Raw genomic sequence first — 27,886 nt, forward strand, 5'->3', positions numbered from 1 at the left:
TGTGAATTCGTCACTAACATCTTGTAGTTTTGTTTTGATCGGTAAGTGTATCTGATCAGTAGAATCAGCCAGGAGAGAAGAGCAAGGCTGAGCGCTTCTCTCTCTGTGCACATGGAGGGCTCGGCCCCCAGGACCCCGTCACAGACGTCGGCACTGCTTGCAGACAGGTTTGAGGCACAGGGCGCTGGGACTCTCGGTCTCTGTAAAGATGGCGGCCTCCTCGGGAGACATTTCCTTGTATTATTCTTGTATACAGCACTCTCTCTTCTAATCGTTTTGCTGACTAGAGAGCTCCCACCGGTCATGTGATGCTGTGTTCCCTCGCTGATTGGCCGCAGCTTCGCACATGTTGCCCTTGGATGTCGGAGTGTACGGTCGGGTGTCCGGGATGCTGAGGGCGTGCAGCCGCCTCCTGTGCAGCGGGTCACCGTGCGTCACCCAGATCCGGGTGAGTGTGATTGGGGTGTGCGAACCGCCCTATGTGTATGAGGTGTCCCCTCAGCCAATCAGAATGCAGCTTGTATCCCTCCCCAGCAGTGTAAGCAGTGATGTGATTGGTTGCTGTGCTTCCAGGGCACGGTGGTGGTGGAGAGATGGTGGAAGGTCCCGCTGGCCCCGGAGGGTGAGGAGCCGTACCTGCACCCCCGCCGGCACCGCATCTACCGGGTGCTGGAGGACACCAAGCACGGGGCCAAGGAGAAGATGGAGCTGATCCTCACCCAGAACGTGCACCGTAAGGCCGGGGGTCTCCTCTATAGGCGCGGGGGCCGCGGGGTCTCCTCTATAGGCACAGGGGCCGCGGGGGTCTCCTCTATAGGCACAGGGGCCGCGGGGGTCTCCTCTATAGGCACAGGGGCCGCGGGGGTCTCCTCTATAGGCACAGGGGCCGCGGGGGTCTCCTCTATAGGCACGGGGGCCGCGGGGTCTCCTCTATAGGCACAGGGGCCGCGGGGGTCTCCTCTGTAGGCACGGGGGCCGCGGGGTCTCCTCTATAGGCACGGGGGCCGCGGGGTCTCCTCTGTAGGCACGGGGGTCTCCTCTATAGGCACGGTGGCCGCGGGGTCTCCTCTGTAGGCACAGGGGCCGCGGGGGTCTCCTCTATAGGCACAGGGGCCGCGGGGGTCTCCTCTATAGGCACAGGGGCCGCGGGGTCTCCTCTGTAGGCGCGGGGTCCGCGGGGCGTTCCCTCTGTATGCACGGGGGCCGCGGGGTCACCTCTGTGGGCACGGGGGCCGCGGGGTCTCCTCTGTAGGCGCGGGGTCCGCGGGGCGTCCCCTCTGTAGGCACGGGGGCCGCGGGGTCTCCTCTATGGGCACGGGGGCCGCGGGGTCTCCTCTATGGGCACGGGGGCCGCGGGGTCTCTTCTATGGGCACGGGGGCCGCGGGGTCTCCTCTGTAGGCACAGGGGCTGCGGGGTCTCCTCTATGGGCACGGGGGCCGCGGGGTCTCCTCTATGGGCTCGGGGGCCGCGGGGTCTCTTCTATGGGCACGGGGGCCGCGGGGTCTCCTCTGTGGGCACGGGGGCCGCGGGGTCTCCTCTGTAGGCACGGGGTCTGTGGGGCGTCTCCTCTGTGGGCACGGGGTCTGTGGGGCGTCCTCTGTAGGCACGGGGTCTGCGGGGCGTCCCCTCTGTAGGCACAGGGGCCGTGGGGTCTCCTCTGTAGGCACGGGGTCTGTGGGGCGTCCCCTCTGTGGGCACGGGGTCTGTGGGGCGTCCTCTGTAGGCACAGGGGCCGTGGGGTCTCCTCTGTAGGCACGGGGGCTGCGGGGTCTCCTCTGTGGGCACGGGGGCTGCGGGGTGGGGCGGGGCGTCCCCTCTGTGGGCACGGGGGCCGCGGGTTGGGGCGGGGCGTCCCCTCTGTAGGCACGGGGGCCGCGGGGCGGGGCGTCCCCTCTGTAGGCACGGGGGCCCGCGGGGCATCTGGGCTACAGACTCCCCCCGATAGGGGCAGCAGGGGTAAGTGACATCTTGTTTCTCCTCAGGGCTCGGCAGCCGCGGGGATACCGTCATGGTGGAGAAGAGTTTGGGGAGAAACAGACTGCTGGCACAGGGACTGGCGGTGTACAACTCCCCCGAGAACAAGGCCGCCTTCCAGGAGGAGAGACGGGTGAGGGGTGGGGAGGGTTTGGGGCGGAGCTGTGGGAGGAGCAGTTAAGATCACTGGGGGAGGAGCTGTGGGGAGGACATGGAAGAAGCTGGGGATGACAGGGGAGGGGCTGGGGGAGGAGCCATGAGGATGACTAAGAGAGGGGATGGGGGGAGGAGTCATGTGAAGTGATAGGAACTGAGGGAGGAGCTCGAGGAGGACAGGGAAAGGACCGGGGGAGGAGTCATGTGAGGTGACAGAGGCTGGGGGAGGAGCCATGGGGATGACAGGGTAGGGGCTGAGGGAGGAGCCATGGGAGGACAGGGGGAGGAGCCATGGGAGGATAGAGGAAGGAGCTGTGGGGATTACAGGGGCGGGGCTGGGGAGGAGCCGTGAGAATGACAGTAGAGGGGCTGGGGAGGAGCCATTCGATTGACCGGGGGGAGCCATGGGGGTGATGGGGTGCGGCTGGCAGAGGAGCAATGAGAATGATGGTAATGGCAGGGTAACAGGGAAGGGTCATTAGGGATAATGAAGGGGGTTGGGGGAGGAGTCATGTGAGGTGACAGATTGGGAGAGGAGCCATGGGGATGACAGGGGAGGGGCTGGGGGGATGACATAGGGAGAGGCAGGATAATGGGGAGGAGTCATGAGGAAGAGGTAAATGGGGGAAGGTTGATGTGTTCCAGGGTTGAGGTACGGTTGTGGGTGTATGGGGGGCGGGGACGGTGGGGATATACAGGGTTATGTGGTTACAGTTGGAGTATACGGCGTATAATGACAGTTATCTCTTGTAGATGCAGCAGGCCGGGGAGCTCGGGGGCAGAAAACAGACCTGGACAGGAGAGATGGTGAGGAGGAGTAACACATGTATATAGACTGTAACAGCAGGGAGACTGTGGAGCTCTGTATATTCTTTACTGTAACAGCAGTGAGACTATGAAGCTCTGCATATTCTTTACTGTAACAGCAGTGAGACTATGAAGCTCTGCATATTCTTTACTGTAACAGCAGGGAGACTATGGAGCTCTGTATATTCTTTACTGTAACAGCAGTGACACTATGGAGCTCTCTATTCTTTATTGTAAGAGCAGTGACACTATGGAGCGCTCTATTCTTTATTGTAAGAGCAGTGACACTATGGAGCTCTGTATATTTTTTACTGTAAGAACAGTGACACTATGGAGCTTTGTATGTTCTTTACTGTAACAGCAGGGAGACTGGAGCTCTGTATGTTCTTTACTGTAACAGCAGTGAGACTATGAAGCTCTGCATATTCTTTACTGTAAAAGCAGTGAGACTATGAAGCTCTGCATATTCTTTACTGTAACAGCAGGGAGACTATGGAGCTCTGTATATTCTTTACTGTAACAGCAGTGACACTATGGAGCTCTCTATATTCTTTATTGTAAGAGCAGTGACACTATGGAGCGCTCTATTCTTTATTGTAAGAGCAGTGACACTATGGAGCTCTGTATATTCTTTACTGTAAGAACAGTGACGCTATGGAGCTCCATAGCGTCACTGTTCTTACAGTAAAAAATATAGAGCTCTATATTTTTTACTGTAAGAGCAGTGAGACTATGGAGCACTCTATATTCTTTACTGTAAGAGCAGTGAGACTATGGAACTCTCTTTATTCTTCACTGTAAGAGCAGTAAGATATGTCACAGCCTCAGTATCAAAGCATATCCCTCCCCCTTATATACACATTCACCCAGGTGAATAATATACAAAGATGTTAATAACAATAAAATGTATTTACTCCACGGTAAGGTATATACAGTAATCATTCCTATACGCAGTGTTACTGACTGAAGTATGTGACCAGCAGCAGGTACCATGGATGGAGGACCGCCCGGTTAACCCTCTTAGTGTTAGATCGGTTTCCTTCTCTAACATTAGGACCTGTCTGTCTCCCCCTGCTGGTGAACTACTTAAGTGCAGTAAACCCAAAAACCTCATTTCTGAAATATTGCCATTGTGGATGCTACGCGTACGGTCAGTTAGCTTAGGGCAACCTCTCCCTGTGCGAATAGAACGGACTGAGAAACGGACATACATGGGACGTATTGTCCTCCCAATGCAGTACATGCCACACGTACACATGATAGCAGAGACCACAGTAGCTGTCCTGCGGGTAATAAACTGCTGTATTTTCCAGTTGGTACCACCTAATGGCACTAGATGGGCACAATAACTACAACGTCCGCATTTAAAATGGCCTTTTAATTCTCTTACTTCCTGACCACATCTTCCTATTTTCTACACAATCCGCCTTTCATCTCAAAGGTTTTTGGTATGACGGAACGCAATTATTGGCCTATTTACTGTCCGTTCTCTAAATGCTACGTCACCTGCTATATAATAATAGCTGATTTGATCATGTTGTTCATGTGACCGTGTGCAAATGTGAACATGAACCTCTTGGACTCTCCATGCGGTTTTTTCAATGTGCTGCGGTCCAGACTACGTGCCCTGTCTAACGGCTGACGGATAAGTAGCTGTGGATACCGCCGTTCCTGCAGGCGACCACTCAGCCCAAGAGCCTGCGCTTCAAATTCTCATTGTTACTGTTGATACGTCTAGTCGCACGAATTGACCGTAGAGCGCGGCGCTTTCTACATGCACTGGGTGGTAGCTTGCAGAATTTAAGAGCATGTTAGTAGATGTTGGCTTCCGAAAGCCTCTCCAATTCTCCTGCTACTATTTCCCAAGTCCACCTGGTCCTCTCCATCATGGGAGGTAAAATGCAGCCGTATTTGTTGTTGTTCATGTATTGGATGAACTTCTGGGACTCATCACCTGACCGCACAATATCATCAATATAGCTTAAAAAACCCACTTTGTGCTGTTATGGTGACATCATCCTCCAACGCCACCAAAAACAAATTGGCAAAAGTTGGGGCTACCGGCATCCCCTCGCCATAGCAGCCCACTGACCATAACATTGGTCAGCCAACCGGAAGGTGTTATGGCGGAGCACAAAGCCCAGCAGTTAGCAAACATAATCAGCAAAATCAGGATCCACTGTGCCCATCTTCTGCAGTCTCCATCTAATCGCCTGCACACCCGTATCCTGAGGGATGAGGGTGTACGGGCTTTCGACGTCCATGCTTGCTAGTGACCACCCCTCATTCCAATGAAACTTGTCCCCAATGTGTCGTAGTTCTTTTGTGTCACGTGATGATACTTGTTGGAGTAATGGGCCAAGGACCCAGTCCAGGTATTAGGCCAGTGGCTCCGTAGCTGATCCTTTACCAGGTGGGCGCTCCATCTCTGCATGCAGTTTGGGTAGCCAATACCAATACGGTCTTTTTGGATTTTCCACCAATAATTTTTCTGCAAAACGCCTGGAAAAAAATCTTTCTGTTCCCTGCTGCAGCAATGACTTAATTTTAGACGCTTATTGATATGTGGGTTCTTTCTGTAACTTCCCATATGTATGTGTATATAATCTATGACTATACCCCCCACCATATGTCTGCTGGCTTCCCATATGTATGTGTATATAATCTATGACTATACCCCCCCCCCCCATATGTCTGCTGGCTTCCCATATGTATGTGTATATAATCTATGACTATATGACCCCCCCCTATATGTCTGCTGGCTTCCCGTATGTATGTGTATATAATCTATGACTATTCCCCCCCCCCCCCCCCCATATGTCTGCTGGCTTCCCATATGTATGTGTATATAATCTATGACTATATGACCCCCCCCCTATATGTCTGCTGGCTTCCCGTATGTATGTGTATATAATCTATGACTATACCCCCCCCCCATATGTCTGCTGGCTTCCCGTATGTATGTGTATATAATCTATGACTATATGACCCCCCCCCCCCATATGTCTGCTGGCTTCCCATATGTATGTGTATATAATCTATGACTATATGACCCCCCCCCATATGTCTGCTGGCTTCCCATATGTATGTGTATATAATCTATGACTATATGCCCCCCCTCCCCCATATGTCTGCTGGCTTCCCATATGTATGTGTATATAATCTATGACTATACCCCCCCCCCATATGTCTGCTGGCTTCCCATATGTATGTGTATATAATCTATGCCTATATGACCCCCCCCCCCTATATGTCTGCTGGCTTCCCATATGTATGTGTATATAATCTATGACTATATGCCCCTCCCCCATATGTCTGCTGGCTTCCCATATGTATGTGTATATAATCTATGACTATATGCCCCCCCCTCCCATATGTCTGCTGGCTTCCCATATGTATGTGTATATAATCTATGACTATACCCCCCCCCCATATGTCTGCTGGCTTCCCATATGTATGTGTATATAATCTATGACTATATGACCCCCCCCCCCCCCATATGTCTGCTGGCTTCCCATATGTATGTGTATATAATCTATGACTATATGACCCCCCCCCTATATGTCTGCTGGCTTCCCGTATGTATGTGTATATAATCTATGACTATATGACCCCCCCCCCCATATGTCTGCTGGCTTCCCATATGTTTGTGTATATAATCTATGAATATATGACCCCCCCCCCCATATGTCTGCTGGCTTCCCATATGTATGTGTATATAATCTATGACTATATGACCCCCCCCCCCATATGTCTGCTGGCTTCCCATATGTATGTGTATATAATCTATGACTATTTCCCCCCCCCCCCCCCCCCATATGTCTGCTGGCTTCCCATATGTATGTGTATATAATCTATGACTATATGCCCCCCCCCATATGTCTGCTGGCTTCCCATATGTATGTGTATGTAATCTATGACTATATGACCCCCCCCCCATATGTCTGCTGGCTTCCCATATGTATGTGTATATAATCTATGACTATATGCCCCCCCCCATATGTATATGTATATAATCTATGACTATATGCCCCCCCCCATATGTCTGCTGGCTTCCCATATGTATGTGTATATAATCTATGACTATATGACCCTCCCCCATATGTCTGCTGGCTTCCCATATGTATGTGTATATAATCTATGACTATACCCCCCCCCCCATATGTCTGCTGGCTTCCCATATGTATGTGTATATAATCTATGACTATACCCCCCCCCCCCCCATATGTCTGCTGGCTTCCCATATGTATGTGTATATAATCTATGACTATACCCCCCCCCCCATATGTCTGCTGGCTTCCCATATGTATGTGTATATAATCTATGACTATATGGCCCCCCGTTGTCTGCTGGCTTCACAGTGATATAAACATCCCTGGAGCACTCTATATTCTTTACTGTAAGAGCAGTGAGACTATGGAGCACTCTATATTCTTTACTGTAAGAGCAGTGAGACTATGGAACTTTCTATTTTCTTTACTGTAATAGCAGTGAGACTATGGAGTGCTCTATATTCTTTACTGTAAGAGCAGTGAGACTCTGGATCTCTCCGCCACATGAAGCTGTCATGGCTGATTTATTATATAAGTACAGGGGAGGGCCGGATGCTTCTCTAACTATTATTACAGGTTCTGGGGGGATGGGGAAGGATTCTCCCTGTGTTGGGGCAGTTGTCACCTGCCTCATGGGGGTTCTGCCTCCTCTGGATCAGCACGGTGGGGTTAGAGGTTGTACTTGATGGACTCTTGTCTGTCTGTCTTCCACCTTATTAACCCCTTAACGACATCAGGCGTAAGTATACGCCCCCGCAGGGTGGGCTTTAACGCAAACGGGCGTATACTTACGCCCGATGTTTCCCCGATCGCTGTGTGTTCACACACAGCGGTCGGGGAAGATGGCCTGCTATAATGTATAGCAGGCCATCTCTGCTTGTCGGCACGGGGGGTGATTAACCCCTCCCGTGCCGACGATCGCTGCTATATGCTGATCTATACAGATCAGCATATAGCAGCTGAAAACAGCTTTCCGGGTCATCGGTGACCCGGAAAGCAATGGCGATTGGTGCTGTCCGAGACAGCACCAATCGCCATTAGTGTCCCCACCAAAGATGGCGCCGATGCCACCCCCACGATCGCCGTGATAGGCCGGCCAGTATCGGCCGGCCCATCATGGCGATCACACTGTAAAAAAACAGTTTTGTCGGATTCTGCACCCCTCAGCTAGGTAGCTGAGGGGTGCAGAACAGGTGTGTGTGGTGCAGGTGTACCATACTCACATGATCTGGGCGTCCGGAGCGAAGATCTGCGGTCCGTGCCGTCCTCGCGTCTTCTTCGGGTCACTTCCGGGTTCAGTCGTCCAGCGTCGGAAATCTTCGTAATGGGCGAGTCTCGGTAATCTCCGGCAGCGTCGCTCTACCGCCACCTAGCGGCTGATCAGTGAATATCATTCACTGATCAGTTGCTTTGGGTTAAAAAGATATATATTTTTTTTTTTACTTTTTTTGCGCCCTAACGCCGCTGAGTGCTGATCAGCATCGCCCGTTAGTGCTCCGCTGATCAGCAACTCCTCCTTTTTGGCGTAGGGGCGTTTTTCCCCCCATATCCTACCGCCACTGGCTGCTGATAAGTGCCGCACATAAGTGCGCCATTTTTCAGCAGATCCTTTCTTGGCAAAGGGATATTTTTTCTTACTGTCAAAAAAACACATAAAAAACACTACACTACACGGAATAAAGTTTTACACTACACCACTACACATTTACATACCCCATATACTAATCCCCGTATAAAGATGGCCCCCAAGGTGTTTTCGGCGTCGGACGCATACGCTATTATTGCCTCCGACACCGAAGCAGCCAGTGAGGATGAATGGGGGGGTCCTTCTTTCCTCCATTCATCCTCATCATCCAGTGATGTGTCTGGGGGTAGCGTAGCGTACGCTGCCCCCCAGACACGTCTTTTCCACCAGTACCGTCCCAATAAGAGATGACGGTATGGCGTGAAATTCTACACACTCTGTGAGAGTACCTCTGGGTACACTTACAGATTTAGGGTACGTGCACACTGCAGAATGGCGAAGGATAACCCTTTGTGCATTCCGCAGCTGGCACCCGCCGGCGGACTGATGGAGGCGCGTGTCTCCACCCGTGTCATAGACTCCATTCTATGCACAGGCGGATTCCGTCGTCCGTCCAAAGAATGAACACATTGGACAGAGGGCAGAATCCGCCCGTGCATAGAATGGAGTCTATGACACGTGTGGAGACGTGCGCCTCCATCAGTCAGCCGGCGGGTGGCAGCTGCGGAATGCACAAAGGGTTATCCTTCGCCATTCCACAGTGTGCAGGTACCCTTAGAGTGTATGAAGGAAAGGACACCCAAATCCAGCCCCCAGATGCCCCCCCCATCCTCGGAGTTAGTGGGGAGATCGTCCGGGAACTGATCTTCCCACTGCTGGATAAAGGTTACCACTACCCGTACGGGGATAACTTTTATACCAGCAGCCCCTCTTCTGGTCCCTCGCTGCCCGAGCTACTGTAGCTTGCGGCACGATCCGAACATATCAGAAGTAGTAATAGAGCCCTAATATTTAGCAGCCATGGAGCGGACCCAGCGCTTCTGGATATGAAGGACCCCGGATCGCACCAGGACAACATTTTCCAGGTGACGTCCCCCACACGGGAAAGCTGGAGACCCCAGAAGAAGTGCAGAGTGTGGCGTAACAGGGGGATCAGGAAGGACAACATTTTCCAGTGTGACACCTGTCCTGATCCCCCCGGCCTCGGCATACTGGATCGCTCCAAGGCGCACCATACGTCACTGGGGTTCTACATTATCTAAATTCTGTCCCTTATTCCTATTTCAGGGGTCACGTTGGTCCAGGGATTATTCTGATCGCCATTATGGAGTCGGGAAGGAATTTTTCCCCTGTGATGAGGCTACTGTCGTCTGCCTCACGAGGGTTTTTTGCCTTCCTCTGGATCAACACAGGTTGAGTTTGATGGACACCTGTCATTTCCAACCTTATAAACTAATAATTGGCCTAATACCCCCAAATAAATTAGAATTGTCCCTTTTCCCCAGCTAAGTAGGTATGGCCGCCATTCCCATTAGAGGAGGCCATGATGCAATTACAAAGCCTCTGTGCGGCCAGGACAGTAGAAACCCCCCACAAGTGACCCCATTCTGGAAACTACACCCCATAAGGAATCTAACAAGGGGGGCAGTGGGGATATGGCCCCCTGGTGACGGCCACATTTGGGCCGTGAAAATGAAACAATTGTATTTTTTATTTTCATGGCACATATTCCACTTATGTGCCCGTCACCAGTGGGGTCCATATGCTCACTGTACCCCTTGTTGGATTCCTTATGGGGTGTAGTTTCCATAATGGGGTCACTTGTGGGGGTTTCTACTGTCCTGGCAGCACAGGAGCTTTGTAATTGCGACATGGCCTCCATCCTCCATTCCAGCCTCTAAATGATGCTCTGTCCCTTTGGTGGCTTGCCCTGTGCCCATATGGCACATTATGCCCACATGTGGGGTATTTTCGTACTCAGGGGAAATTACCCTACACGTTTTGTGTTCACTTTCTTTTTTAACCCCTTGTGGAAAAGGAAAAAATCAAGGCTAGACCAACATTTAGTGTAAAAAATGTTAAATTTTTACACTAAATCATTGATCTTGTCATGATTTTTTTCATTTTCACAAGGGGTTAAAAGATAAAAAAAACACTAAATGTGTAGAGCAATTTCCGCTGAGTACGTAAATACCCCACATGTGGACATAAAGCGCCATGCGGGTGCAGGTTAAGCCTCCGAAGGGAAGGAGCGCCATTTGGCTTTTTGAGGCTGGATTTGGCTGGAATGGATTTCGAGGGGCCATGTTGCATTTAAAAGGCCCCTGTGTTGTCAAGACAGTTGAACCCCCCCCCCCCCCCCACAAGTGACCCCATTATGGAAACTGCACCCCTCAAGGAATGTAACAAAGGGTGTAGTGAGCATATGGACCCCACTGGTGACGGACACAAATGTGGAACAATGTGGCGTGAAAATGAAATATTACATTTTTTACACTATAATGTTGGTTTAGCCTTAAATTTTTCATTTTCAGAAGGGCTTAAAAGAGAAAAAAAACACAATGTGTAGAGCAATTCCCCCTGAGTCCGTAAATACCCCACATGTGGACATAAAGCGCCATGTGGGCGCAGGGCAAGCCTCCGAAGGGAAGGAGCACCATTTGGATTTTGGAGGCTGGATTTGGTTAGAATAGATGATGAACGCCATGTCGCATTTACAGAGCCATCGTGCTTCCAAGACAGTGAAAACCCCCCACAAGTGACCCCATTCTGGAAACTGCACCCCTCAAGGAATCTAACAAGGGGTGCAGTGAGGATATGGACGCCTTGATGACGGGCACATTTGTGCCGTGAAAGTGAAAAAATGAAATTTTTCCCTTTCACGTCACATTGTTCCACATTTGTGCCCGTCACCAGTGGGGTCCATATGCTCACTGCCGCCCTTGTTAGATTCCTTGAGGGGTTTAGTTTCCAGAATGGAGTCACTTGTGGGGGGTTTCCAGTGTTTTGGCAGCACGAGGGCTCTGTAAATGCGACATGGCCCTTGAAATCCATTCCAGTAAAATCCAGCTTGCAAAAGCCAATTGGCGCTCCTTCCCTTTGGAGGCTCGTCCTGCGCCCCCTTGGCACTTTATGTCCTCATGTGGGGTATTTCTGTACTCGGGAGAAACTGCGCTACATGTTTGGTGTTATTTTTTTTTTTCTTTTATCCCCTTGTAAAAATGAAAATTGAAGGCTAGAACAACATTTTAGTGTAAAAAATAGAATTTTTCCTTTTTTACACCACATTGTTCTGAAAATCTGTGAAGCACCTGTGGGGTCCAGATGCTCACCGCACCCCTTGTTACATTCCTTGAGGGGTGCAGTTTTCTAAATGGTGTCCCTTTAGGGGTGTTTTTTAGGTTTTGGCACCCCAGAGCCTCTGCCAACCTGAAGTGGTACAGTCAGAAATGACCAAATGTAACGGAGGCGTTGAAATTCACTAGGCGCTCCTTTGTATCTGAGGCTTGTGGTTGCGTCAAATAGCGCAATAGGGCCACATATGGGGTATTTCTATAAACTGCAGAAACGGGGCAATAATTATTGGGGTGCATTTCTCTGCTAATAGGTTTATCATTATGAAAGATATTGGATTACAATAAAATCTCTGCACAGAAAATAAAAATTTTCAAATTTCTTACACACTTAGCTTTTATTTCTGTGACTCCCCTAAAGGGTTAAACACTTTCTGGATATGCTTTTGCAGAGTGTGGGGGGTGCAGTTTCTGAAATGGGGTGCTTTGTGGGGCTTTCTAACATACAGGCCCCTCAAATACACTTTAAACCTGAACAGGTCCCTAAAAATATCTGATTTTGAAATTTTACAGAAAATTTGGAAAATTGCTGCTAATGTTTTAAGCTTTCTATTGTCTAAAAAAAATGAAAGATCGTTTAATAAATGCCGCCAACATAAAGTAGACATGTTGCTAATGCTATTTAATATATAATTTATGTGGTATAACCACTTTCTGTATAAGCAGAAAGGTTTCAAAGTTTGAAAAATGCATTTTTTCACAATTTTTCACGTTATTTTGGTGTTTTTTATAAAGATTTGTTATGAGTATCGACTCCATTTTACCAGAAATGTAAAGTACAATATGTCACGAGAAAACAGTCTCAGAATCAGCCGGATAGGTAAAAGCATCCCGAAGTTATTAACCCCTTCACGTCAGCCATCTGTATATATACGTTCCTATTGCACATGCCCCGTGCAGTAGGAATGTACATATACGTTCCTGACTGACAGGGGCTTTGTGATGAGAACGGGATCGCTGCAGGGACAGCGATCCCGCTCTCATCTGTGTACAGCACCGGAGATAATGAGGATCAGCTGCGATTCCGCAGCTGACCCCCATCAACCCCTTAGTGACCGCCGAAACGGCGGTCACTAATGGGCCGGTGCCGCCGCTGTATTTCATCTCCCCCCACCGTGAATCCACGGTGGGGGGAGATGAAATAAGTAAAAATCAGACCCCAGATCAGCCCCTAGTGCCCCAGTCACTAACCCCCCCCCCCTCCCGCGGCGGCCATCGGATCCAAGATGGCCGCCGCGATCACTGTGAACAGACTAATGTCTGTTCACAGTGATCAAAAAAGAAAAATGAATGAAAGCCCCATGCTCTCCGCCACCGGAGGTAGCGGAGAGCATGGGGCAGTCATCGGGACCCCCCCCTGTGGGGTCCCGGTACAAGCGATCAGCGGTATATACTATATACCGCTGATCGCTTGTGCCATGTGCCGCCGGCAATTTTTATCCCCTGTCACCATGAATGATTGGTGACAGGGGATAAAAAGTGATGTCCCCCCACCCCCCAAGTCGCCCCCCACCCCCCCTGTCACCCCCGTCCCCTAGTCACCCCCCCCCCCCTTCCCCATATACTCACCGGATCCACAGAGCTCCTTCCTCTTCCGTGTCCTGGCTGGTTATGAAGTGCGCATGCGCTCCACAACCAGCCAAGCTCTGAAAATTTAAAGTGACAGAGACCAATTTGGTCTCTGTCACTGAACTATGATTACTGTGATAGAAAATATTACAGTAATTATAGTAATACAGTGAAAATGAATGTATAAAGTACAAAAAGTGACAAACATACAAAAAAATAAAACACACTTTTTATTATAGTAATAATTGCAGTTTACTCCCAAATTACCCCTAACCCCCCCCAGATTGCCCGTAACCACCGCACGTTGCCCGTAACCACCCCAGATTATCCGTAACCACCTCTAGATTACCCGGAACCACCCCAGACTGTCCGTAACCACCCACCATTACCTGTAATCTAATTTTTTTTATTGTATTTTAGTAACTGCGCTATTCTAATAACCATTACTAGCTGCGGTTTTGCTCCTGTAAATTGGCGCTCCTTCCCTTCTGAGCCCTGCTGTGTGCCCATACAGTGGTTTATACCCACATATGGGGTACCGTTGTACTCAGGGGGAACCTGCGTTACAGATTTTGGGGTTAATTTTTTCTCCTGTTCCTTGTGAAATTTAGAAATTTCAAACTAAACCAACATATTATTGGAAAAAATCAAGTTTTTCATTTTTACTGGCCAATTTTGAATACTTTCCTCTTAATACCTGTGGGGCCAAAATGCTCATCCTACCCCAAGATGAATTCTTTGAGGGGTGTACTTTCCGAAATGGGGTGACTTTTGGGGGGGGGGGGTCTATTCTGATGACACTACAGGGGCACTACAAACGCTCCTGGCGCTCAGAACCTTCTTCAGAAAAATCTGCAGAGAAAATGCTAATTGGCGCTCCTTCCCTTCTGAGCCCGGCTGTGTGCCCATGCAGTGGTTTATGCCCACATATGTGGTACCGTTGTACTCAGGAGAACCTGCGTTACAGATTTTGGGGTGAATTTTCTCTCCTGTTCCTTGTGAAATTAAGAAATTTCAAACTAAAGGAACATATTATTGGAAAAATTCGAGTTTTTCATTTTTACTGTCTACTTTTGAATACTTTCCTCTAATACCTGTGGGGTCAAAATGCTCACCACACACCAAGATGAATTCTTTGAGGGGTGCACTTTCCAAAATGGGGTGACTTATGGCGAGATTTTACTCCGCTGGCACTACAGGGGCACTGCAAACCCACCTGGCGCTCAGAAACTTCTTCAGCAAAATCTGCATTGAAAAAGCTAATTGGCGCTCCTTCCCTTCTGAGCCCTCCTGTGTGCCCATACAGTTGTTTATACCGACATATGAGGTACCTTTTTACTCAGGAGAACCTGCGTTACAAATTTTGGGGTACTTTTTTTCTCTTGTTCCTCGTGAAATTGAGAAATTTCAAACTAAACGAACATATTATTGGAAAAATTCGAGTTTTTCATTTTTACTGTCTAATTTTGAATACTTTCCTCTAACACCTGTGGGGTCAAATTGCTCATCCTACCCCAAGATGAATTCTTTGAGGGGTGCACTTTCCAAAATGGGGTGACTTATGGTTTTTTTTCTCTCTGCTGACACTACAGGGGCACTGCAAACGCACCTGGCGCTCGGAAACTTCTTCAGCAAAATCTGCAATGGAAAAGCTAATTGGCGCTCCTTCCCTTCTGAGCCCCGCTGTGTGCCCATGCAGTGGTTTACGCCCACATATGGGGTACCGTAGTACTCAAGAGAACCCGTGTTACAAATTTTGGGGTGCTTTTTCTCTCATGTTCCTTTTGAAAATGAGAAACTTTAATCTAAACGTATATATTATTGGAAATTTTTTTTTCATTTTTTTACGGCCTAATGGTGAATACTTTCCTCCAGCCCCTGTAGGGTTAAAATGCTCATTATACCCCTAGATTAATTCTTTAAGGTGTCTAGTTTCCAAAATGGGGTCACTTATGGGGGTTTCCAGTATACAAACCTCCTAAATCAACTTAAAATAAGAACTGGTCCCTAAAAAAAAAAATCAGTTTTGGAAACTTTCACGAAAATGTGGTAATTTGCTGATACATTTCTAACCCCCGTAACACCCTAAAAAAGTAAAATATGTTTATGAAATGAAGCCAGAATAAAGAGGACATATTGGTAATGTGACTTAGTAACTAATTTATGTAATACAACTTTTCTTTTTTTAGAAGCAGAGAATTTCAAAGTTCATAAAATGCAAATTTTTTTAATTTTTCATGATATTTTGATGTTTTTCACAAAAAACACACAAAGTAGTGACCAAATTTTGCCACTAATATAAAGTGCCATATGTGACGAAAAAACAATCTCAGAATCGCTAGCATACGTTAAAGCATCACTGAGCTATAAGCGCATAAAGTGAGACAGGTCAGATTTTGAAAAATGAGCCTGGTCTTTTAGGTGCAAATAGGCTTGGTCTTGAAGGGGTTAATGAATAAAGTGACACTGGTCATATTCATAAAATTTGTCTCTGTCCTTAAGGGGATAACGATGTGACTATTATAATGTCGGGTCATGTGACAATATGACATATAAATGTGCCGCCCCACAATGCACCTCAGCAGAGCAGGCTCCGTGCTGCCAGAGACCCTGACATGCCCCAGCCGTGATAACACACACCACCCACTATCCGCTGGCTTGTGGCGGGCGCTGTGGGGCGGCTTTTGGCCCGTTGGGTTATGCCAGGCGCTGCCCGTCGGTTGCCGGGTTATGCCAGGCGCTGCCCGTCGGTTGCCGGGTTATGCCAGGCGCTGCCCCTGTTCTGACATCTCTGCTTCTTCCCCAGACGGTGAGTTATCTGCAGAGATCGCGCCTCCAGGTGGAAATGAAGACTAATGTAAAATGGCGGCTGAGCCGGGAGATAGTGGCCCGAAGCCTGCTGAAGAACGTAAGGAAATAGCGGAAACATGGCGGCTGCTGAGTGATACTGACTGTGTGTATGAGGAGTGATGTCAGGAGGCACCAGGGGGAGGTGATGGATATGGATGATATGTATATATGTGTAGTCTCTCCTCTGCAGTTGGGGGGGAGGTGATGGATATGGATGATATGTATATATGTGTAGTCTCTCCTCCCTGCAGTTGGGGGGGAGGTGATGGATATGGATGATATGTATATATGTGTAGTCTCTCCTCTCTGTAGTTGGGGGGAGGTGATGGATATGGATTATATGTATATATGTGTAGTCTCTCCTCCCTGCAGTTGGGGGGGAGGTGATGGATATGGATGATATGTATATATGTGTAGTCTCTCCTCTCTGCAGTTGGGAGGTGATGGATATGGATGATATGTATATATGTGTAGTCTCTTCTTTCTGCAGTTGGGGGGAGGTGATGGATATGGATGATATATATATATTATATATGTAGTCTCTTCTCTCTGCAGTTGGGAGGTGATGGATATGGATGATATGTATATATGTGTAGTCTCTCCTCCCTGCAGTTGGGGGGGGGAGGTGATGGATATGGATGATATGTATATATATATGTATTCTCTTCTTTCTGCAGTTGGGGGGGGAGGTGATGGATATGGATGATATGTATATATGTGTAGTCTCTTCTCTCTGCAGTTGGGAGGTGATGGATATGGATGATATGTATATATGTGTAGTCTCTCCTCCCTGCAGTTGGGGGGGAGGTGATGGATATGGATGATATGTATATATGTGTAGTCTCTCCTCCCTGCAGTTGGGGGGGAGGTGATGGATATGGATGATATGTATATATGTGTAGTCTCTCCTCCCTGCAGTTGGGGGGGAGGTGATGGATATGGATGATATGTATATATGTGTAGTCTCTTCTTTCTGCAGTTGGGGGGAGGTGATGGATATGGATGATATGTATATATGTGTAGTCTCTTCTTTCTGCAGTTGGGGGGAGGTGATGGATATGGATTATATGTATATTATATATGTAGTCTCTTCTCTCTGCAGTTGGGGGGGGAGGTGATGGATATGGATGATATTTATATATGTGTAGTCTCTCCTCTCTGCAGTTGGGGGGAGGTGATGGATATGGATGATATGTGTAGTCTCTCCTCTCTGCAGTTGGGAGGTGATGGATATGGATGATATGTATATATGTGTATTCTCTTCTTTCTGCAGTTGGGGGGGGGGAGGTGATGGATATGGATGATATGTATATATATATGTATTCTCTTCTTTCTGCAGTTGGGGGGGGGGAGGTGATGGATATGGATTATATGTATATATATGTATTCTCTTCTTTCTGCAGTTGGGGGGGGAGGTGATGGATATGGATGATATGTATATATGTGTAGTCTCTCCTCTCTGCAGTTGGGGGGGGAGGTGATGGATATGGATGATATGTATATATGTGTAGTCTCTCCTCTCTGCAGTTGGGGGGGGAGGTGATGGATATGGATGATATGTATATATGTGTAGTCTCTTCTCTCTGCAGTTGGGAGGTGATGGATATGGATGATATGTATATATGTGTAGTCTCTCCTCCCTGCAGTTGGGGGGGAGGTGATGGATATGGATGATATGTATATATGTGTAGTCTCTCCTCCCTGCAGTTGGGGGGGAGGTGATGGATATGGATGATATGTATATATGTGTAGTCTCCTCCCTGCAGTTGGGGGGAGGTGATGGATATGGATGATATGTATATATGTGTAGTCTCTCCTCCCTGCAGTTGGGGGGGAGGTGATGGATATGGATGATATGTATATATGTGTAGTCTCTCCTCCCTGCAGTTGGGGGGGAGGTGATGGATATGGATGATATGTATATATGTGTAGTCTCTTCTTTCTGCAGTTGGGGGGAGGTGATGGATATGGATGATATATATATATTATATATGTAGTCTCTTCTCTCTGCAGTTGGGGGTTGTGGCCCCTGCGGACGCTGTGAGGATCCCCGATGAGCCGATCACCCGGTTTGGTGAATACTGGTGTGAGGTGACGGTGAGTTCGGTGCTCTGGAGCTGAGCTGTGTGATGGGATTAGAGGCAACGTCTCCTCCATTGTTTTCTCCTTCTTGTTAGGAGTAGTCTAACTGGGGGGCTCTGTGTGGTGTGTGAGGGGACATTGGGGGGCTCTCTGTGTGGTGTGTGAGGGGACATTGGGGGGCTCTGTGTGGTGTGTGAGGGGACATTAAGGGGCTCTGTGTGGTGTGTGAGGGGACATTGGGGGGCTCTCTGTGTGGTGTGTGAGGGGACATTGGGGGGCTCTCTGTGGTGTGTGAGGGGACATTGGGGGGCTCTCTGTGTGGTGTGTGAGGGGACATTGGGGGGCTCTGTGTGGTGTGTGAGGGGACATTGGGGGGCTCTGTGTGGTGTGTGAGGGGACATTGGGGGGCTCTCTGTGGTGTGTGAGGGGACATTGGGGGGCTCTGTGTGGTGTGTGAGGGGACATTGGGGGGCTCTCTGTGGTGTGTGAGGGGACATTGGGGGGCTCTGTGTGGTGTGTGAGGGGACATTGGGGGGCTCTGTGGTGTGTGAGGGGACATTGGGGGGCTCTGTGTGGTGTGTGTGAGGGGACATTGGGGGGCTCTGTGTGTGGTGTGTGAGGGGACATTGGGGGGCTCTCTGTGGTGTGTGAGGGGACATTGGGGGGCTCTGTGTGTGGTGTGTGTGAGGGGACATTGGGGGGTCTCTCTGGTGTGTGAGGGGACATTGGGGGGCTCTCTGTGGTGTTTGAGGGGACATTGGGGGGCTCTCTGGTGTGTGAGGGGACATTGGGGGGCTCTCTGTGGTGTGTGAGGGGACATTGGGGGGCTCTCTGTGGTGTGAGAGGAGATATTGGGGGGGCTCTCTGTGCAGGTCTGTCTCCAGGGTTTTGTGGGCCCTTGGACGACACATCCTCAGCAGGCCCCTTTTTGGACCACTCAGGTGTAGACAGTAAAACAGTTGGTTCCCCTCTGTGTAGCCCCCTTATAGATGCCCCCCCTCTGTGTAGCCCCCTTATAGATGCCCCCCTCTCTGTGTAGCCCCCTTATAGATGCCCCCCCTCTGTGTAGCCCCCTTATAGATGCCCCCCTCTCTGTGTAGCCCCCTTATAGATGCCCCCCCATAGATGCCCCCCCTCTGTGTAGCCCCCTTATAGATGCCCCCCCTCTGTGTAGCCCCCTTATAGATGCCCCCCTCTCTGTGTAGCCCCCTTATAGATGCCCCCCTCTGTGTAGCCCCCTTATAGATGCCCCCCTCTGTGTAGCCCCCTTATAGATGCCCCCCTCTTTGTGTAGCCCCCTTATAGATGCCCCCCTCTGCCACACAACTATTTTAGGCACATCAGCACCTTCCTCTATACAAGCTCCGCACTGTAATAGGACCCTCTTTGTGCCTTTAAAGTTATTTACTTTCTTGAAGCCTTATTCTGTGGTTAGGATGCCATCTGTAGTCATCTATAGCTGTGCCCCCCCCCCCTCTCTTTACCCCTATCTGTAGTTGTGCCCCCTCTCTTTACCCCTATCTGTACCTGGGCCCCCCCCTCTCTTTACCTCTATCTGTAGCTGCCCCCTCTCTGTAGCTGGGCCCCCCCTCTCTTTACCTCTATCTGTAGCTGGGCCCCCTCTTAGTGCGCATATCAGTAGTTAGGCCTCCTTTGTGCCCCTCATCTGTAGGTGAGCCCTTTGGGCTTCAGTCTGTAGTAAGGCCTCTCATTGTGCACAAAGAACTTTGCCCTTATGAACTGAGCCACTCCCCCCCCCCCCAATAATCTGTGCCACTCCCCCCCCCAATAATCTGTGCCACTCCCCCCCAATAATCTGTGCCACTCCCCCCCAATAATCTGTGCCACTCCCCCCCAATAATCTGTGCCACTCCCCCCCAATAATCTGTGCCACTCCCCCCCAATAATCTGTGCCACTCCCCCCCCAATAATCTGTGCCACTGCTCTCCTCCCCCCCCAATAATCTGTGCCACTGCTCTCCCTCCCCAATAATCTGTGCCACTGCTCTCCCCCCAATAATCTGTGCCACTGCTCTCCCCCCCAATAATCTGTGCCACTCCCCCCCCAATAATCTGTGCCACTGCTCTCCCCCTCCCCAATAATCTGTGCCACTGCTCTCCCCCTCCCCAATAATCTGTGCCACTGCTCTCCCCCCCAATAATCTGTGCCACTGCTCTCCTCCCCCCAATAATCTGTGCCACTGCTCTCCCCCCCAATAATCTGTGCCACCCCCCTTTCCCCCCCAATAATCTGTGCCACTGCTCCCCCCAATAATCTGTGCCACTGCCCCCCAATAATCTGTTCCACTGCTCTCCCCCCAATAATCTGTGCCACTGCTCCCCCCCCAATAATCTGTGCCACTGCTCTCCTCCCCCCAATAATCTGTGCCACTGCTCTCCCCCCCAATAATCTGTGCCACCCCCCTTTCCCCCCCAATAATCTGTGCCACTGCTCCCCCCAATAATCTGTGCCACTGCCCCCCAATAATCTGTTCCACTGCTCTCCCCCCAATAATCTGTGCCACTGCTCCCCCCCCAATAATCTGTGCCACTGCTCTCCTCCCCCCAATAATCTGTGCCACTGCTTTCCCCCCCAATCATCTGTGCCACTGCTCTCCTCCCCCCAATAATCTGTGCCACTGCTCTCCTCCCCCCAATAATCTGTGCCACTCCCCCCAATAATCTGTGCCACTGCTCTCCCCCCAATAATCTGTGCCACTGCTCTCCTCCCCCCAATAATCTGTGCCACTGCTCTCCTCCCCCCAATAATCTGTGCCACTGCTCTCCTCCCCCCAATAATCTGTGCCACTGCTCTCTTCCCCCCAATAATCTGTGCCACCCCCCCTTTCCCCCCCCCAATAATCTGTGCCACTGCTCTCCCCCCTCAATAATCTGTGCCACTGCTCCCCCCAATAATCTGTGCCACTGCTCCCCCCAATAATCTGTGCCACTGCTCTCCCCCCCAATAATCTGTGCCACTGCTCTCCCCCCCAATAATCTGTGCCACTGCTCTCCTCCCCCAATAATCTGTGCCACTGCTCTCCCCCCAATAATCTGTGCCACTGCTCTCCCCCCCCAATAATCTGTGCCACTGTTCTCTCCCCCAATAATCTGTGCCACTGCTCTCCTCCCCCCAATAATCTGTGCCACTGCTCTCCCCCCCAATAATCTGTGCCTTCTCCCCCCCCCCCCCAATAATCTGTGCCACTGCTCCCCCCCCCAATAATCTGTGCCACTGTTCTCTCCCCCAATAATCTGTGCCACTGCTCTCCCCCCCAATAATCTGTGCCTTCTCCCCCCCCCAATAATCTGTGCCACTGCTCCCCCCCCAATAATCTGTGCCACTGCTCTCCCCCCCCAATAATCTGTGCCACTGCTCTCCTCCCCCCAATAATCTGTGCCACTGCTCCCCCCAACAATCTGTGCCACTGCCCCAATAATCTGTGCCACTGCTCTCCTCCCCCCAATAATCTGTGTCACTGCTCTCCTCCCCCCAATAATCTGTGCCACTGCTCTCCTCCCCCCAATAATCTGTGCCACTGCTCTCCCCCCAATAATCTGTTCCACTGCTCTCCTCCCCCCAATAATCTGTGCCACTGCTCTCCTCCCCCCAATAATCTGTGTCACTGCTCTCCTCCCCCCAATAATCTGTGCCACTGCTCTCCTCCCCCCAATAATCTGTGTCACTGCTCTCCTCCCCCCAATAATCTGTGCCACTGCTCTCCCCCCCCCCCCAATAATCTGTGCCACTGCTCTCCTCCCCCCAATAATCTGTGCCACTGCTCCCCCCCAATAATCTGTGCCACTGCTCCCCCCCAATAATCTGTGCCACTGCTCCCCCCCAATAATCTGTGCCACTGCTCCCCCCCAATAATCTGTGCCACTGCTCCCCCCAATAATCTGTGCCACTCCCCCCAATAATCTGTGCCACTCCCCCCAATAATCTGTGCCACTGCCCCCCAATAATCTGTGCCACTGCTCCCCCCAATAATCTGTGCCACTGCTCCCCCCAATAATCTGTGCCACTGCTCCCCCCCCAATAATCTGTGCCACTGCTCTCCCCCCCAATAATCTGTGCCTTCTCCCCCCCCCAATAATCTGTGCCACTGCTCCCCCCCCAATAATCTGTGCCACTGCTCTCCCCCCCAATAATCTGTGCCACTGCTCTCCTCCCCCCAATAATCTGTGCCACAGCTCCCCCCAACAATCTGTGCCACTGCCCCAATAATCTGTGCCACTGCTCTCCTCCCCCCAATAATCTGTGTCACTGCTCTCCTCCCCCCAATAATCTGTGCCACTGCTCTCCCCCCAATAATCTGTTCCACTGCTCTCCTCCCCCCAATAATCTGTGCCACTGCTCTCCTCCCCCCAATAATCTGTGTCACTGCTCTCCTCCCCCCAATAATCTGTGCCACTGCTCTCCTCCCCCCAATAATCTGTGTCACTGCTCTCCTCCCCCCAATAATCTGTGCCACTGCTCTCCCCCCCCCAATAATCTGTGCCACTGCTCTCCCCCCCCCAATAATCTGTGCCACTGCTCTCCTCCCCCCAATAATCTGTGCCACTGCTCCCCCCCAATAATCTGTGCCACTGCTCCCCCCCAATAATCTGTGCCACTGCTCCCCCCCAATAATCTGTGCCACTGCTCCCCCCCAATAATCTGTGCCACTGCTCCCCCCAATAATCTGTGCCACTCCCCCCAATAATCTGTGCCACTGCCCCCCAATAATCTGTGCCACTGCTCCCCCCAATAATCTGTGCCACTGCTCCCCCCCAATAATCTGTGCCACTGCTCCCCCCCCAATAATCTGTGCCACTGCTCTCCCCCCCCAATAATCTGTGCCACTGCTCTCCTCCCCCCAATAATCTGTGCCACTGCTCTTCTCCCCCCCGAATAATCTGTGCCACTGCTCCCCCCAATAATCTGTGCCACTGCTCCCCCCCAATAATCTGTGCCACTCCCCCCCAATAATCTGTGCCACTCCCCCCCAGTAATCTGTGCCACTCCCCCCAATAATCTGTGCCACTGCTCTCCCCCCAATAATCTGTGCCACTGCTCTCCTCCCCCCAATAATCTGTGCCACTGCTCTCCTCCCCCCAATAATCTGTGCCACTGCTCTCCTCCCCCCAATAATCTGTGCCACTGCTCCCCCCAATAATCTGTGCCACTGCTCCCCCCAATAATCTGTGCCACTGCTCCCCCCAATAATCTGTGCCACTGCTCCCCCCAATAATCTGTGCCACTGCTCCCCCCAATAATCTGTGCCACTGCTCCCCCCAATAATCTGTGCCACTGCTCTCCCCCCCAATAATCTGTGCCGCCTTCCTCCCCCCCAATAATCTGTGCCACTGTTCTCTCCCCCAATAATCTGTGCCACTGCTCTCCCCCCCAATAATCTGTGCCTTCTTCCCCCCCCCAATAATCTGTGCCACTGCTCCCCCCCCAATAATCTGTGCCACTGCTCTCTCCCCCCCAATAATCTGTGCCACTGCTCTCCTCCCCCAATAATCTGTGCCACTGCTCCCCCCAACAATCTGTGCCACTGCCCCCAATAATCTGTGCCACTGCTCTCCCCCCAATAATCTGTGCCACTGCTCTCCTCCCCCCAATAATCTGTGTCACTGCTCTCCTCCCCCCAATAATCTGTGCCACTGCTCTCCCCCCCAATAATCTGTGCCACTGCTCTCCCCCCCAATAATCTGTGCCACTGCTCTCCTCCCCACAATAATCTGTGCCACCCCCCCTTTCCCCCCCAATAATCTGTGCCACTGCTCCCCCCCAATAATCTGTGCCACTCCCCCCAATAATCTGTGCCACTGCCCCCTTCCCCCCCATTGTAGTTTTGCAGCAACTGGAGAGTCACATGTTGGAGAAGACTGCACTAAAAAACTGTCCCACTGTCACTGTTTCCCAACAGCATGTCCCAGCATGTCCTGCTAGCAGTGCATGACTGGAGTTGGAGTTTTGCAGCAATTGAAGAGTCACTTGGTCTCTAAACACCCCACAAATCACTGACCCCCCCCCCCCCCTCCCCTTTGTGCACTCACTATCTCCTGGCCCAGGAGCTGAGCTGCTGCTCCGCCCTCCCGGCATCAGGTCGGCCCTCCCGGCATCAGGTCGGCCCTCCCGGCATCAGGTCGGCCCTAGGGCATAAAGGTGCAGGGATTGCAGATCGGGCTGAGGAGGAGATGCTGGCCGGCCGGGCAGGGAGAGGAATGTTCCCTATCTACCAGCCAGTCTCAGTGAGGAAAGAAAGCAGCCCTGGCGGGACTGGGCCCCTAGGGATGCTGTGGGCCCCGGTACTTGCCCAGGTAAGCCGGGTGCTGAAGCCAGCCCTGTCTCTGGTGTGTGGCGGGAGGGGAGGGGGGGGGCTCTCTGGTGTGTGAGGGGACATTGGGGGCTCTGTGGTGTGTGAGGGGACATTGGGGGGCTCTGTGGTGTGTGAGGGGACATTGGGGGGCTCTCTGTGGTGTGTGAGGGGACATTGGGGGGCTCTGTGGTGTGTGAGGGGACATTGGGGGGCTCTGTGGTGTGTGAGGGGACATTGGGGGGCTCTCTGTGGTGTGTGAGGGGACATTGGGGGGCTCTCTGTGGTGTGTGAGGGGACATTGGGGGGCTCTCTGTGTGGTGTGTGAGGGGACATTGGGGGGCTCTGTGTGGTGTGTGTGAGGGGACATTGGGGGGCTCTGTGGTGTGTAAGGGGACATTGGGGGGCTCTCTGTGTGGTGTGTGAGGGGACATTGGGGCTCTCTGTGTGGTGTGTGAGGGGACATTGGGGGGCTCTCTGTGTGGTGTGTGAGGGGACATTGGGGGGCTCTCTGTGGTGTGTGAGGGGACATTGGGGGGCTCTCTGTGGTGTGTGTGAGGGGACATTGGGGGGCTCTCTGTGGTGTGTGAGGGGACATTGGGGGGCTCTGTGTGGTGTGTGAGGGGACATTGGGGGGCTCTGTGTGTGGTGTGTGAGGGGACATTGGGGGGCTCTGTGTGTGGTATGTGAGGGGACATTGGGGGGCTCTGTGTGTGGTATGTGAGGGGACATTGGGGGGCTCTGTGTGTGGTATGTGAGGGGACATTGGGGGGCTCTCTGTGGTGTGTGAGGGGACATTGGGGGGCTCTGTGGTGTGTAAGGGGACATTGGGGGGCTCTGTGTGGTGTGTGAGGGGACATTGGGGGGCTCTCTGTGGTGTGTGAGGGGACATTGGGGGGCTCTGTGGTGTTTGTGAGGGGACGTTGGGGGGGGGGGGGGGGGGTGAGGGAACATCGGGGTCTCTTTGTAACATACTGATTGTTTTCCTCCTACCCTGCAGGTGAACGGCATTGATAAAGTCCGGATGCCGATGGATGTCGTCCATTTTATGAGACCAAAAACAAAACGCTACAAGCACTGGTTATCGAAGCAAAGCAAGTCTATGGAGGGCGGTGTTACCTTTGGGTCACCACCAGGGGGCGGCATCGCGTCACAATCCCCACCAGAGGGCGGCATCCTGTCACAATCCCCACCAGAGGGCGGCATCCTGTCACAATCCCCACCAGAGGGCGGCATCCTGTCACAATCCCCACCAGAGGGCGGCATCCTGTCACAATCCCCACCAGAGGGCGGCATCCTGTCACAATCCCCACCAGAGGGCGGCATCCTGTCACAATCCCCACCAGAGGGCGGCATCCTGTCACAATCCCCACCAGAGGGCGGCGTCACATCAGGATCCCCACCAGAGGGCGGCGTTACCTCACTATCCCCACCAGAGGGCGGCGTTACCTCACTATCCCCACCAGAGGGCGGCGTTGCATCAGGATCCCCACCAGAGGGCGACGTCACATCAGGATCCCCACCAGAGGGCGGTGTTACCTCACTATCCCCACCAGAGGGCGGCGTTGCATCAGGATCCCCACCAGAGGGCGGCGTTGCATCAGGATCCCCACCAGAGGGCGGCGGTGCCCCCAAATCTACATCAGAATGAGCGCACTGCAGGGGGCGCTGTGCTTCCATCATTGGCTTCGTGTTTGGGGACATGTCAGCATTCACGCTCTTTTCCTTCTGTAATAAAATGCTCTCCATGTTGGCTAAGCTTGCGGTCATGTGATGAGGTGCTGGTGTCTGATTGGATGAGGTCGGGCCCGGTGCTCTTGGCTTCGGATGTGTAGATATGTTTCCACACGGCGGGGGGCTTTTATACGGCGGCAGCTCGGAATAACTTCAGCATTCTGTGTGTATAGAGGCGGAGCAGCAGGGGGCGCCCTTCATACTGCCCGACACCTGCCGCTACTGCCGCCATTCTCTCTATTGTCTGTGACACAATGTTTGGCCCTCCAGGGCAGCAGATCCTGAGAGGGGGAGGGTGAGAGTGTGAGAGTCTCGCTGTAAGCCCCTCACCCACATCACAGCCGGAGGGAAGGGGGGGGGGGTGTTAACTCCTTCTCTGCCATGCTGCTGCCGGGGACAGGACGCAGATGGTACCCTGACAGCTCATCCATAGAGACCACCATATTAATAGTCAATAAACAGCTGCTAATGGGATTTACTACAGACTGAGGGCCACATAGTAACACTGGAGGTCAGGGGGTAATAGTCTGCAGGATATATCACTATGTATCATGAGGAGAGGACAGAGCGATGTTCTGCAGATCTGTAGAGAGGACGGGTGTAATAATCTGCAGGATATATCACTATGTATCTCGAGGTAGAGAGGACAGAGCGATGTTCTGTAGAGAGGTCAGGGGTGTAATAATCTGCAGGATATATCACTATGTATCTGGAGGTAGAGAGGACAGAGCGATGTTCTGTAGAGAGGTCAGGGGTGTAATAATCTGCAGGATATATCACTATGTATCTGGAGGTAGAGAGGACAGAGCAATGTTCTGTAGAGAGGTCGGGTGTAATAATCTGCAGGATATATCACTATGTATCAGGAGGTAGAGAGGACAGAGCGATGTTCTGCAGATCTGTAGAGAGGTCAGGGGTGTAATAATCTGCAGGAGATATCATTGTGTATGTATATAGAAGAGGGAGTGTTATTACAGTTTACTATGTGTATATATAATGTGTGTGTGTGTGTGTGTGTGTTATTAGGTATCGTTTTTGTTTAACCCCTTAGGCAGGCAGCAGTTACCCCGGGGTGAGGTATGTTTGGCCTGTGTGACTGGTGTGGCCCCCGGGGAGCAGCCATTATAGTTATTGTGAGCGGCTCCCGCTGGACTGTCTGGGGCTGCACAGTTACCACTGTTAACACAGGAAGCAGGATGGCAGCTCTGAGGGCGCAGGATGCTGAATGCTGCTGCAGGCTCTGTGCACCATGCTGCCTGTCCACCCACACACTGACATCTCTCCGCTCCCTGTGACGTCAGGGCTGCTGTGCAGGCGTCTATATAGATGGCGGCCAGGGCTGTGTACAGGCGTCTATATAGATGGCGGCCAGGGCTGTGTACAGGCGTCTATATAGATGGCGGCCAGGGCTGTGTACAGGCGTCTATATAGATGGCGGCCAGGGCTGTGTACAGGCGTCTATATAGATGGGCGGCC

The 27,886-nt window shown here is 51.5% G+C and overlaps 1 protein-coding gene across 1 annotated transcript; it reads left to right on the plus strand.

The window, feature by feature from the left end:
• The first annotated feature begins 329 nt into the window (after positions 1–329).
• Positions 330–26,429, plus strand: MRPL9 (mitochondrial ribosomal protein L9). Its single transcript, XM_069949779.1, has 7 exons — positions 330–448; positions 574–733; positions 1,984–2,108; positions 2,885–2,938; positions 16,244–16,345; positions 18,301–18,384; positions 25,677–26,429. Exons 1-7 carry the CDS (start codon positions 347–349, stop codon positions 26,325–26,327), a joined length of 1,278 nt encoding a protein of 425 aa, XP_069805880.1. The 5' UTR covers positions 330–346; the 3' UTR covers positions 26,328–26,429.
• Positions 26,430–27,886: the final 1,457 nt, after the last annotated feature.

Source organism: Dendropsophus ebraccatus, chromosome 13, assembly GCF_027789765.1.
Source record: "Dendropsophus ebraccatus isolate aDenEbr1 chromosome 13, aDenEbr1.pat, whole genome shotgun sequence".
NCBI lineage: Eukaryota > Metazoa > Chordata > Amphibia > Anura > Hylidae > Dendropsophus > Dendropsophus ebraccatus.